Genomic DNA, 13,839 nt, shown 5'->3' with positions numbered 1-13,839 from the left:
AAATTTTGTAAAATGAACATGGTAATTAGGGGGTGTGGTCACAAAAAGGGCGTGGTCAAATAATTTCGCCAAATTTCTTTCCAAAATGTTGGGAGGTATGCAACTCCCAGCACCAACTGTGAGCCCCTCTTGCCCTGTGAAACACATGAACTGATCCTTATGTTCCACTTGTGTCCTAGAGAGAGACTACTACAACCTGTGCAAGAAGCAGCCAATCGGGAGGCTCCTATTCCGCCAGTTCTGCGAGGCCCAGCCGGAGCTGGAATGTCTGATCCACTTCCTGGATGCCGTGGTACGTCCAATTATGTCCAATTAGAGTTGCAGAATTCCTGCAATAATAATCACTAGGGATGCACCACTTCCTGCATTCATTTTGGGAATCAGTTAATTCAGAGCTGATTTAGCAGGATTCAGATTCAGCCGAATGCAAGATCCCTATATATATTGGATTAAATCGTATCATGTGCGTCCGTTTCGATGTGCCCCACAGATCAGGCAATTCTACCCCTGCGCCAGCTTTTCCAGCGCAGAAGATTCAGCTGAAAACTTAGTTTTAAACAGGTGAATCCCTTGATACCCCTTCACCTTTCTATATCTGAACTACAGCTCCCACCATCCTTTGGCAGCCTTGGGGCAAGATGTATTACTTAAAGGATAAGTAAACCTTTAAAATAAGTGAATGTAAAACTGATGAGGAGGCTATTCTAAGCACTTTTGCAATTTACATTCATTATTTTATTTTATTTTGATTCCAAGATATTAAGGGATACATGTGCTGTTAATATAAATGAATTTTGTTCCAACAGCGCCACCTGCTGGTCAGTTTCCCACCAGTCTGACCAGCAAGTAGTCAAGGAAGTTGTCAGGAGAAAGAAAGAGGCTGATGTTCTTCTGCTTAGGAATAAAATTAGAAACCTTTCTCACATCTTTCCTAAGCAGAAGAACATCAGCCTCTTTCTTTCTCCTGACAACTTCCTTGACTACTTGCTGGTCAGACTGGTGGGAAACTGACCAGCAGGTGGCGCTGTTGTAACATAATTCATTCATATTAACAGCACATGTATCTCTTAAAGGGGTTGTTCACCTTTGATATAACTTTCAGTATGATATAGAGAGGGATAATCTGAGACAATTTGCAATTGGGTTTCATTTTTTATTATTTGTGGTTTTGACTCATTTAGCTTTTTATTCAGCAGCTCTCCAGTTTGCAGTTTCAGCCATCTGGTAACTAGGGTCCAAATTCCCCTAGCAACCATGCACTGATTTGAATAAGAGACTGGAATATGAACAGGAGAGGCCTGAATAGAAGTCTTACAGAGCATTTGTTTTTAGAAGGGGTCAGTGACCCCCATTTGAAAGCTGGAAAGAATCAGAAGAAAAAGGAAATTAATTAAAAAAAAAAAATTATGGAAACCAATTGAAAAGTTGATTAGAATAGGTCATTCTATAACATACTAAAAGTTAACTTAAAGGTGAAACACCCCTTTAATATCCTGAAATAAAAACAAAACAAATAAGGAAATAATGAATGATTTCTTAGAAGAGCACCGTCGTCAATTTTACATTCACTTATTTTGGAGGTTTACTTATCCTTGAAACAGGAATATGGGCAGGAATTCTATCATTTTTCTATTTCATTTTCTCTCCTGGTGCCGCTTCTCCTTCCCATCTCCGTGTTTCAGGCAGAATACGAGGTGACACCCGATGAAAAGCTGGGAGAGAAAGGGAAGGAGATTATTCTGAAATACCTCACCCCAGAGGTAAGCACCTGTAGCATCCGCTGAGCACATGCAATTTATACACCAGCCATACGAGATATGGAAATGTAGGGTATTAAGGAACATATTAAAATCTCTGCAGATAAGAGTCAAAGGGGTGGTTTGCCTTTAAGTTAACTTTTAATATGTTATAGAATGGCTAATTCTAAGCAACTTTTCAATTGGCCTTCGTTATTTATTTTTTTATAGTTTTTCCTAACTATTTGCCTTCTTCTTCAAATCAATGCATGGTTGCTAGGGGAATTTGGACCCTAGCAACCAGATGGCTGACATTACAAGCTGGAGAGCTGCTGAATAAAAAGCTAAATACTCTAAAACCAAAAATACTTAACAATGAAAACCAATTACAAATTGTCTCATAATATGCCTCTCTACACTATACTTACACTTCATTTAAAGGTGAACAACCCCTTTAAGATGCTAATTTGGCCCCTCCAGACCAAGTCCGCAATTTATCTGCCCGTGTATTGGCCCTGCCCAACAGATAAGTGGCCAGATATCAATGTCCACTTTTTTGCCTCAATAGAACCCCATAGTTTTTACATTATGAAATATATATAAATATGGGTTTTTTGCAGAGCATTTGTATTGACCTCCCTACAGGGCTGGATTTACATAGTGGGAGCCCCCCCTAGACCCACTACCGTTTGTCGCCCCTGTTCACTCCAGCGGGACTGGAGCAATGGGGATTGGCACATGGAAATTTAAAAAATGATTGTATCTCCAGTGTACCCCAGTGTTTTGGAACCAATGTGGGTGTGGTTGGGCAACATTCCGCCCCCCTAAAATCCTCCAGTCCTAGGCCTGGGCCTTGGTGGCCTTTCCACAAATCCGGACCTGCCTCCCTAAAAGAACCAGGAAGTCGAATGTGACTTTACTTTCGGTTTAGTTGAGTCTTTGTTCTGTTTAGCACAAACTCTAGATATTCCCTAATGAAAACAATAGGAAAAATCACTTGATAGTGTTACTGGCCCTTTAATCCCACTAAAGGACCCACAATCATGCAGTGATTATAGAAGCACATTTCTCTGCTGTTCTTTTCCATTAGATGCAGCAGTGAGTGGCAGGTCACACCCTCATTCCTTCCTATAGGATGTAGGGGCCATAGGCTCAGGCCATGCAATTCCCCCCCCCCCCCCCCAGTTATTGTGTTATCATTAGTCTCTGTTCCCATTTCAGTCTCCGGTATATGTCTCTGAAGTTGGCCAAGATATTGTTCACCAAATGGAGGAGAAACTGGAGATCTGTCCCTACAAAGAACTGTTTTCTCACTGTGCAAAGTAAGTGTCTCCTAAAGTACAAAAAATACATATTTGGGGGGTAGTAGGGGCCAATTGCACAGGCGTGATCTTTAAAATTAGTTGCATTTGCTTATTTGTTGCTAGTTAGAAGTGCCAGTTAGAAATGACAGAAGTGCCAGTTAGAAATGACAGAAGTGCCAGTTAGAAATGACAGAAGTGCCAGTTAGAAATGACAGAAGTGCCAGTTAGAAATGACAGAAGTGCCAGTTAGAAATGATAGTTAGAAGTGCCAGTTAGAAATGGCATCTAGAAGTGACAGTTAGAAATGACAGTTAGAAGTGCCAGTTAGAAATGACAGTTAGAAGTGCTAGTTAGAAATGGCATCTAGAAGTGCCAGTTAGTAATGTCATCTAGAAGTGCCAATTAGAAATGACAGAAGTGCCAGTTAGAAATGACAGTTAGAAGTGCCAGTTAGAAATGGCATCTAGAAGTGACAGTTAGAAGTGACAGTTAGAAGTGAAGTTAAAAATGGCAAAGGATGAGTGACTTTCACTTGCACCTGGGAATTCTGGGAAATCTTGACTTGCATGCATAAATCCACCAGAAGATTCTTGTACCAAATCTGGACTATAAAATGCTTCTCCTTGTGCCTCTGAGATAGATCCGTGTCGGACTTTCTGAGCGCTGAGCCCTTCCATTGCTATTTGGAGAGCATGTACTTCGACCGCTTCCTCCAATGGAAATGTCTGGAAAGGTGAGGATGGGGGAGGGGCAGCTGATTGTTTCTATTTACAGATGGTCGTCTTTAATCAAAAAGGGGGTGTTGGGGTACCTTGAGCAGTGTCACAAGTCTACACATTGCCTTTGATTCCTTGTTCTGAATTGATTTGAAGTAAAGGTAAAAATCGAATTGAAGTGAAAGGATCTCGCTGATGTCTTACAGGCTGCCCGTAACCAAGAACACTTTCCGGCAGTACAGGGTTCTGGGTAAAGGAGGTTTCGGAGAGGTGAGTCTCGGGGCTGCGGATTTGCTGCTGAAACAGTGAGAAATTATTCTCCTTAAATTTGCTTGTGATTAACCTGTAAAATATATCCTTAATGATGTCATCTCTTATTACTGGGGCATAGTGATGTCATGTGATGTCATTTGGGGTTGGGACCTCCTACCTGCAGTAATGGTGGTGCGGCTTTTCTGTCTGGATGGAGTCAGTGGAATCAAATGTCAATGGGGCCATTTTGGGAGCATTCACATGTCTGCTCTGTGAGAGCCAATCAACTTTGCCCTTGCTACTGTATTGCCTCTTTCCTTGGTATCAATGGGGCACATTATATAGGGACACGGATAGTATTGGTGTCACATGATGAGGACTGATCCCCAATGAGCTGAGCAGGTCAGACTGATAACCCACGTAATAACCAGGGGCGTATGATTGACAGGTGTGCGCTTGCCAGGTCCGAGCCACGGGGAAGATGTACGCCTGCAAGAGGCTCGAGAAGAAGAGGATCAAAAAGAGGAAAGGGGAATCCATGGCTCTGAATGAGAAGCAGATCCTGGAGAAAGTCACCAGCAGATTTGTGGTAAGAAGGGAACGGCCAGGAATAGGATACGTCTCTTATTGATATGTAACTATCTCTAACTTCATCTCTTCCCTAGAAGTTTAAGAAATGATGTCATGAAAAGGAGATTGATGGTGCTCAATGTAGACACAGAATGAGACTTTCTATTTCACCCAAAGGTAAACCTGGCGTACGCCTACGAGACGAAGGACGCGCTGTGCCTGGTGCTGACGCTAATGAACGGTGGAGACTTGAAGTTCCATATTTACAACATGGGGAATCCGGGATTTCAGGAAGAAAGGGCTTCTTTCTATGCAGCCGAGATACTGTGCGGCCTGGGGGACCTTCATAGAGAGAACATTGTGTACCGGTGAGACCCTGTAGGGCCGGGAGAGGGACAATATTAGTGATAATGATTCCAATTACGCACCGACTTGCCCATACCCTCTTCCCACGGCATCTACTGGAACCCCTCAAATATAGAATTTGGCTCCATTTGTAGGGATGCACCGAATCCACTTTTTCGGAATTCGGCTGAATCTCCGAAGCCTTCATGATTCAGCTGAATACTGAACCGAATCCTAATTTGCGTATGCAAATTAGGAGTGGGAAAGGAAAAGTCACGTGATTTTCCCTCCCTAATTTGCATATGGAAATTAGGATTCAGATTGGCCAGGCACAAGGATTCAGCAGAATCTGAATCCTGCTGAAAAAGGCCGAATCCCGAACTGATTCCTGGTTTCGGTGCATCTCTACCCATTTGTAACATGTCCAACCTCAAGGGGGGATCCTAGCCCTTTTGCCCTTTACCGTTTGCCACCTCAGGAGGCTTAAAGCTGCTGCCCCCCCCCCACCTTTTTCGGCTCCAAGGGGGGTCCAGGCAGGTCTGGGGCATCCAGGGTGCTAGAAGTACAATTGTGCTCTCTGTGTTAGATGAGCCAAATTTCCAGTTTGAAAACCGAAATTTCGGCTCTGAAAGTTACCAGGAGCTTTTTTCTGCCTCTGCTAACAGTAGGGTAGTTCCAGCTGAGGTGGCCTCATTGGCTCAGTGCCCGTGCCTACCACAATGCATTCACTTTCAATGAAGTTACACGTTGCCTGTTTATAAACTGTCCGTCAAAGGGAGAAACAAGGTAAACATCTCATTATTTTACCTTAAAAAAAAAACGGAAAACTCCACTGTTTTTCCTCCTTTTTACCAATGTTCTTCCTCCCATTCTTCGTCCAAACGAAAAACACCTTTCAGTAACATTTCCATTGATTAAGGATCTCTGAGTTAATTCAGCCAAAGTAGAAACATGTTACAAATCCATGAAGTTGAGGTTGGCGTAGGTTTCTTCACACTTTATGAATGAGGTTTCGGATCTTTTCTCATTTCTCCTTATCTCTTTATTAAAGGGACCTGAAACCAGAAAATATCCTTCTGGATGATAATGGTGAGTGGGGAGACCTCTGCCATTTCTGTGAATGCGTTAGAGTCTAGTTGGAGTTGCCATCGTCAGCTTGTTGGTTTCCATTGTTGACACTGTTGCAGAGAGGAGAGGCTTTAACAGAATAATAGGGAGAATAAAAGGCAAATCAAAACCACATCACCCTGCAAAAAGTGCTTTGACTTCCCAGAATTCCCTCTATATCACCCACACATGTGCCAATCTTTATACCAGGTTGCAAATAGTGCAGATTTGGACGTGATTTGCACCTGCCTAGTGGTATTGGGTGGCATTCAATTGGGCACAAAGAGTCAGAACATAAGGGAGCAAAGCACAGGAGCACAGTTAGGCACAAAAATGAAATTGAAAGGGCATTTGCACCCATTCACACACCTCCCCTTGCACCTAGTGGAAAAAAACAGGTCCTTTTGTTCCGTGGCTCCAGAGATTAAACACAATAACATGTATCTAGGGTGTCAAAAGTCTAGAAAAGGGGTTCACACAAAGATCACATCCGTCTGTATTGTTATTAAATGTTTTGTGTAGTGCTTTAAAAAGGTAAAAGCCTGGTTCATAATCTATTCTTATATGTTTCATCACCAGGTCATATAAGGATTTCTGACTTGGGTCTGGCTGTCAAAATCCCAGAAGGCGACTCAATTCATGGACGGGTGGGGACAGTTGGGTACATGGGTAAGTGCCAACTAAAAAACCCTAATTATCCCTGACAAAAGCACCACAAAGGGAACAGGAAGTAGAAAGAGGCAGATCCCTGCATCTCACTGTGTATTGAAGACCAATGGGATTCTCTTTATCTTTGTGCATTTCTAATGGGACCTGGAGGAAAGAGATCTTAATTATCTTACAAAAGATTACTGACCCTTTAAAATTGTTTTCCATACAGAAGTGGGTAACAACCATGGATTCCTTATAATGTTTCACGCAGTGTGCCACATGCCCTAAGTTAGGCCTGAGTGCATTATGTGGGTGCTGTTTGGTCTTCTGCTGGGTAGATTGGAAAGGCCTCCAGACAAGACCAGACAAACATGAATAATATATGTCCCTTTCCTCCAGCTCCAGAAGTTCTTAACAACCACAAATATACCTTGAGTCCTGACTTCTGGGGCCTGGGCTGCCTGATCTACGAGATGATAGCCGGCCAGTCTCCATTCAGGGGGAGGAAGGAGAAGGTGAAGAGGGAGGAAGTGGACAGGAGAGTCCTGGAGACGGAGGAAGTTTATTCGCAGAAGTTTTCTGAAGATGCCAAATCAGTGTGTAAACTGGTGAGTCCAACATAGACCTTCTACCTGGCTTGCTGGTTACAGATCTCTGGCTCTTTGATCAAAGCATATACATAACTTTTTCTATTCTGGCTGTTATCCCCTTACTTGTTATATATGTTCAGAAGGTGGGGCAGTATGGTGAAAGCAGGACCAGTGGTTTCCATGGGGCCCGAGGGCATGGAGAGAGAGAGAGGGTGGAGTTGGGCTGGGGACAAATCACCAGGGAAGAGGAACAGGGAATTGTTGGGGTTGAACCCAGGGTCACATGTAAGCTAATCAAACCCTTGGTGGACATCAGTCCATACATGTCCATATACATATCCAGACCATATGGCCAGTTGAAGAGATAACACATCCCAAAATATGCTCAGTTATTTTTCTATGGCTCCATCATGAACAGGATCAAGCTGACTTGTAAATCACTCTTAAATTCCTTACACTTACTAAATTCCTGAGATACAAGGACACGAGTAATTGCTCTCTGTACCTGCCATTCTCAAACCCTGTCACAGGAATTTGCTGTTTTGGGGCCTCTTATCTGTTACAAGTTCACTTGGTAACGGGAATGGACTGGCTCACAAGTATAACAAGTCGGACTTCAGGCGGCTCATGAAAGTTGCAGTGTTTTGCTTTGACGTCAAGAAACTGTCCATCAAACCACAAGCTCTTTATTGTAGATTACCTTCTAGCTGCTTTCTGTAGATCTGCCCCAATATATCATGAAAACAATAAATCCACTTTCTAATAGTCAACTGTAGAGATTCCCAATCAATGGGCTTGAGAGAACCACGTTGTTCTGCGACCCCTTGGATGTTGCTCCCAGTGGCCTCAAAGCAGGTGATTATTTTTCAATTCCTGGCTTGAAGTTTAGCTTTAGTTCCATAAAAACCAGATGTACTGCCAAACAGAGTCTCCTTTAGGCTCCACATAAGGGTATCAATAGCTCATATTTGGTACCCCCAGAAAATTCTGCATCTTTATGTTGTTCCCTAACTCCTTTTACATTTGAATGTGGCTCACAAATAAAAAAAAAGGTTGGCAAACTCTGGTCAAATGTACTACAGGTATGGGATCAGTTATCCGGAAAGTTCTGAATTACGGAAAGGCATTCTCCCATAGATTCCATTTAAATATTATTTCCTTTTTCTGTGTAATAATAAAACAGTAGCTTGTACTTGATCCCAACTAAGATATGATTAATCCTTATTGGAGGCAAACCCAGCCTATTGGCTTTATTTCATGTTTATATGATTTTCTAGCAGACTTAAGTTATGAAGATCCAAATTACAGAAAGAGCCATTATCCGGAATGCCCCAGGTCCAGAGCATTTAATCAACAAAGAAAAGGTTTGGATTCTAAGCTTGTAGCTCTTGGGAGCTAAACACGTGCCTTCAGCTGTGCCGATATCCGGAGCCAAATATGGCCATTAACTAAAAGAATCTACCAGATTGTCTTTAGTCATATTAGTATTATATTAGAACATGGAGGTATTAGATTAAAGTTATCCAGGAAACACTCCCACAATGCATGGGTATACAGTAGTTATGAAATTAACTTGGCATACATAGATGAAGAGCTGTCTTTAGAGGGTCCTACTAGGGGCAACTGCTTAGAGAGATACATAAGGTGGAGAATTGAGGTGGTGGAGGTGGTTATTGCTGAAGGACAACTGGTTGAACTGACTAGATGCTTTAAGAAGGCCTGAAGAACCAGACAAGTCAGACTACTTTTTTGTATACATAAATAATAGTAGCCCTACAATTAGCCCATTCAGCTTCAAGACTTCTAAAGACAGCTCTGTTGGTCTAGCATTTGGCTTTGGCAGTGAACCTGATGGCAGTTAGTCTGATGTGGAGGTGATTGGAGGGTAAGCTGGTACCAGGAGCAGAGAGATAGTGAGGAAGAGAAGTAGTGGGCTCTAGTAGACAATGGGAGATTCAGTGGGAAAGAGTAATGGGACTGAACATGGGGAGACTGGCTTGGAAAACAAGATGTGGAATAGAGAGTCTGGGGAGATAAGAGGATAAAAAGGAAACATTGAATATTAGTCAGATAATCACCATCACAACTTGTTCTTCTTCTTTATGACTGGCAGCTTCTCACCAGAGACGTGAAGCAGAGACTGGGGTGTCAGGAGGGAGGCGCAGTGGACGTAAAGCGACACCCCTTTTTCAGAGTGATAAACTTTAAACGATTAGAAGCAGGAATAATGGACCCCCCCTTTGTTCCCGATGTAAGTACCGCACTTATTTATCTCCAAAATATCAAGTCAAAAGTAATGTATCTTCATAGGGGGAAATGTAAAGCTACAATTTAAAGTACTTCCTATAAAGCAACAAGAATGGCATTCATTTTGCCTTCTGACATCATTTTTTAACAACAGTGAGCATTCTTTATTGGCTGTTGTAGAGTGACAGCATCAAACTGTGTTTGATCCATCTTTAGGCATTATTTTCTAGATCCACAATTTGTCAAACCAATGTCCCTATAAAGGAAATAATGTTGGTCCAGTAAAAAAGCTGCATATTTTAATTTCCTTTTCTAAATCCAATAGACCAATCAGCATTTGTTAATTCAAATTAAACACTTATTCTAATTGTTGTAGCCCCGTGCCGTATACTGTAAAGATGTCCTGGACATAGAACAGTTCTCAACTGTCAAAGGCGTCAACCTGGACCAAACTGACGACGACTTCTACACAAAATTTTCGACAGACTCTGTGTCAATCCCTTGGCAAAATGAGGTGCGTAGACTTTCATATGTTGAACCACGCAAACCAACGTGGAACCAACAGGTGATACAGGAAAGTGGGCATTTCACTTAAACCTTGATGTAGCCCTCAAGTAGTTGCTCATCTCCCGACGTCAAGTGCCATTGACTGTTAGAGTCTGCTGGGTTCTAGACTGCTCGTCTCTTGACATCAAGTGTCATTGGCTGTTGGAGTCTGCTGGGTTCTAGACTGCTCGCATCTTGACATCAAGTGTAAATGGCTGTTAGAATCTGTTTGGTTCTAGATTTCTCTTCTCCCCATATCAATCCCTTGGCAAAATAAGGTGCGTAGACTTTCATATGTTAACCACGCAAACCAACGTGGAACCAAGAGGTGATACAGGAAAGTGGGCATTTCACTTAAACCTTGATGTAGCCCTCAAGTAGTTGCTCATCTCCTGACATTAAGTGTCATTGACTGTTAGAGTCTGCTGGGTTCTAGACTGCTCACATCTTGACATCAAGTGTAAATGGCTGTTAGAATCTGTTGGGTTCTAGATTTCTCTTCTCCCCACATCAAGTGTCATTGGCTGTTAGAGTCTGTTGGGTTCTAGACTGCTCATCTCCTGACATCAAGTGTATTTGACTGTTAGAGTCTGCTAGGTTCTAGACTTCTCATCTCGATACATCAAGGGCCATTGGTTGTTAGAGTCTGCTGGGTTCTAGACAGGGGCGATCCTGGCCCCTCTGCTGCCTGAGGCAGCAGCAGTTGCTGCTGCCCCCCCTCCCCCAGAAATTCGCTCTTAAAGTACCAGGAGCAGCATTTTTGCTGCCCCTGGTACCTAGTGGGGCGCTGCCGCCTGAGGCGACAGCCTCAACTTGCCTCATTGGCGAAGCACCCCTGGTTCTAGACTGTTCATCTCCTGACATGAAGTGTAATTGGCTGTTAGAGTCTGCTGGGTTATAGACTGCTCATCTCCCTACATCAAGTTCCATTGGCTGTTCTAGACTGCTCATCTCCTGATATCAATTGTAATTGACTGTTAGAGTCTGCTGGAGATGAGACTTCTCATCTCCTCACATCAAGTGTCATTGGCTGTTAGAGTCTGCTGAGTTCTATGCTTCCTACTAGGTTCTAGACATCTACTAGGTTGCAGATTCTTCTGGAAGATTCCAAACACCAGATCCCTGTGGTCTCCATCCATAATCTGCACCCTATTGTACATAATAATAGTAAAAACAATTCAGGGAGCAGAATTAAAAGGAATGTCTTTTGAGGGGTGTCAATAGGGTCAACTGCTCAGGGCTTAGCAAATGTGTCTGATAAAGGTGAGATATACAGTAGTTTTTGGGCACTTTTTCATATGGAGAAGGTAGTGGAGACAAAACTGGGCACCTGGACACCCCATGGGGTCTTGGGAGATGGGTTGTTGGGGAGATGCTTGATGAACGTTTAGGTTGGAGTTTGGAGAGAAAGTTTACAGTATTTGCTCTTGGAAACAAAGCTTAACGATCGGTCAGGTTGTTGCCCTAAATTCTCTTGGAATTATGTCTGAACACTGAATGAGGGAGTCTCACATCCACCCGCGGGATTTCTAATAGATGTTATTATAATCATTATGTTATTTGATCACAACAGATGATCGAGACAGAATGCTTCAAAGAGCTGAATGTTTATGGGCCAAACAGGACACTCTCCCCGGATCTAAACAGGAGTCACCCCCCAGAACCCCCCAAGAAGAGTTTGCTTCATCGTATCTTCAGACGCCAGGTGGGTGGAGCCAAATACATCAAAGTAACTGTAGTGTGCAGTAATAAGAACCCCCCCCCCACACACACACACACACACAAAGAGAGGGGAAAGTGTCTCTTTTAAAATTTAGGCAACACCTGCTACTGGTTGTGACGCTTTACTTAGACTTGAGTAAACTCCCATTGTCTCTAGCTGGCCACACCTTTCCTTATAACCTCCCATAGCCTTCCTGTTGTGTTCTAATGGCCCTAGAAGGACATGTTTTGATTTCATTCATAAAACTATGGAAGCATAGGTATTCCCTGTACTAAGCACAATTCAGCAGGAACAGTCCCTAAGTTTGCTCATAGTCTGTACAGAGAGATCCCATAAAACTATGGCAGCATAGGTATTCCCTGTACTAAGCACAATTCAGCAGGAACAGTCCCTAAGTTTGTTCATAGTCTGTACAGAGAGATCCCATAAAACTATGGCAGCATAGGTATTCCCTGTACTAAGCACAATTCAGCAAGAACAGTCCCCTAAGTTTGCTCATAGTCTGTACAGAGGTCCTATAAAACTATGGAGCATAGGTATTCCTGTACTAAGCACAATTCAGCAGGAACAGTCCCTAAGTTTGCTCATAGTCTGTACAGAGAGATCCCATAAAACTATGGTACATAGGTATTCCCTGTACTAAGCACAATTCAGCAGGAACAGTCCCCTAAGTTTGCTCATAGTCTGTACAGAGGTCCTATAAAACTATGACAGCATAGGTATTCTCTGTACTAAGCACAATTCAGCAGGAACAGTCCCTAAGTTTGCTCATAGTCTGTACAGAGAGATCCCATAAAACTATGGTACATAGGTATTCCCTGTACTAAGCACAATTCAGCAGGAACAGTCCCCTAAGTTTGCTCATAGTCTGTACAGAGATCCCATAAAACTATGACAGCATAGGTATTCTCTGTACTAAGCACAATTCAGCAGGAACAGTCCCCTAAGTTTGCTCATAGTCTGTACAGAGAGATCCCATAAAACTATGGCAGCATAGGTATTCCCTGTACTAAGCACAATTCAGCAGGAACAGTCCCTAAGTTTGCTCATAGTCTGTACAGAGAGATCCCATAAAACTATGGTACATAGGTATTCCCTGTACTAAGCACAATTCAGCAGGAACAGTCCCTAAGTTTGTTGTATCTTAGTAAATACTCTGTGGGCTGTTATCTTAAAGTTTTGTCTTCTCTCCCAGCACCAAAACAATTCCAACAGCTCCCCGTGTACCAAATCATCTTTAAACCATGACGTGAACACAAACCACATCAGTACCATCTCTATGGGAAGTAGCTAGTGGCATCCAATCATCCGCGAGGAAAACAGCGTCTGGTCAGCTGACCCTCCTCCGCTAATGACAGTGAGATCGCCAGGGGGAGGGCAGAAGAGAGAGAGACCCTGGAACTCACAGCCCACCAGGAGAAGTTTGTGTCTTAGATGGGACTGAGGGAGGGGAACTCATATTTCTCTTCTCGCACTGGAGCCTCACATCGAATGACGTCAAACGTTCGCTCAGGTCTGTGCTTGCGTGAGGGGCGGCACTTGTCCCCCTCCTGTTACAAATGGAGTGGAATACGGAAAAAAAAGACATGATAAATAATCACCGTCCCACGTGCAATAGAACATTGCTGCTTGCATGTAACAACATCTCGTCCATCATGCCCCGCCTCCATCGCCACCTCATGCCCCGCCTCCATCTCTACCTCATGCCCCGCCTCCATCACTACCTCATGCCCCGCCTCCATCGCCGACCATGAGAGGCCCGCGGAGCATCACACCATTCTGTCTCACGTTACCTACGTTATGTCATTTATTTTTGGTTTCTTTGTTTTGTTTTTATAAAAAATTAAACATTTAAAACATTTTTTTGTAAACAGTTTGTCTGGATTTTTATTTTCTAACATTATTATTTACCTACGGACAGGGGGAGTGGTACAAACCGGCTGCTAGTGATGCGGCAGAATAAGACGGGGACCCTGTAATCACTTTCGCAAGGCTGAAACTGCACCCCGAGAAACCCCTTTTTAAAGGGATTATTCATCTTTGAGTTAACTG

General features: G+C 43.1%; 1 protein-coding gene across 4 annotated transcripts in view; it reads left to right on the top strand.

Moving 5' to 3' along the window:
• grk5.S (G protein-coupled receptor kinase 5 S homeolog) overlaps positions 1 to 13,658 on the top strand; it is a 27,951-nt gene extending 14,293 nt beyond the window's left edge. Inside the window, exons 3-16 of one of the 4 annotated variants that reach the window (XM_018227257.2) lie at positions 180 to 292; positions 1,683 to 1,760; positions 2,958 to 3,058; positions 3,681 to 3,773; positions 3,963 to 4,026; positions 4,457 to 4,597; positions 4,756 to 4,946; positions 5,975 to 6,012; positions 6,610 to 6,699; positions 7,081 to 7,289; positions 9,385 to 9,522; positions 9,895 to 10,032; positions 11,638 to 11,769; positions 12,983 to 13,658. In XM_018227257.2, coding sequence (XP_018082746.1) covers positions 180 to 292; positions 1,683 to 1,760; positions 2,958 to 3,058; positions 3,681 to 3,773; positions 3,963 to 4,026; positions 4,457 to 4,597; positions 4,756 to 4,946; positions 5,975 to 6,012; positions 6,610 to 6,699; positions 7,081 to 7,289; positions 9,385 to 9,522; positions 9,895 to 10,032; positions 11,638 to 11,769; positions 12,983 to 13,081 — 1,625 coding nt within the window. In that variant the 3' untranslated portion in view covers positions 13,082 to 13,658. Of the gene's footprint in view, positions 1 to 179; positions 293 to 1,682; positions 1,761 to 2,957; positions 3,059 to 3,676; positions 3,774 to 3,962; positions 4,027 to 4,456; positions 4,598 to 4,755; positions 4,947 to 5,974; positions 6,013 to 6,609; positions 6,700 to 7,080; positions 7,290 to 9,384; positions 9,523 to 9,894; positions 10,033 to 11,637; positions 11,770 to 12,982 lie in introns of those variants that run through there. The other 3 variants (XM_041570817.1, XM_041570818.1, XM_041570819.1) reach the window with 3 other exon arrangements.
• The last annotated feature ends 181 nt before the right edge of the window (positions 13,659 to 13,839 follow it).

The sequence above is a fragment of the Xenopus laevis genome, chromosome 7S (assembly GCF_017654675.1).
Source record: "Xenopus laevis strain J_2021 chromosome 7S, Xenopus_laevis_v10.1, whole genome shotgun sequence".
Taxonomy (NCBI): Eukaryota; Metazoa; Chordata; class Amphibia; order Anura; family Pipidae; genus Xenopus; species Xenopus laevis.
Note: the sequence above shows the minus strand (reverse complement) of the source record. Positions and strands in the feature narration are given on the sequence as shown.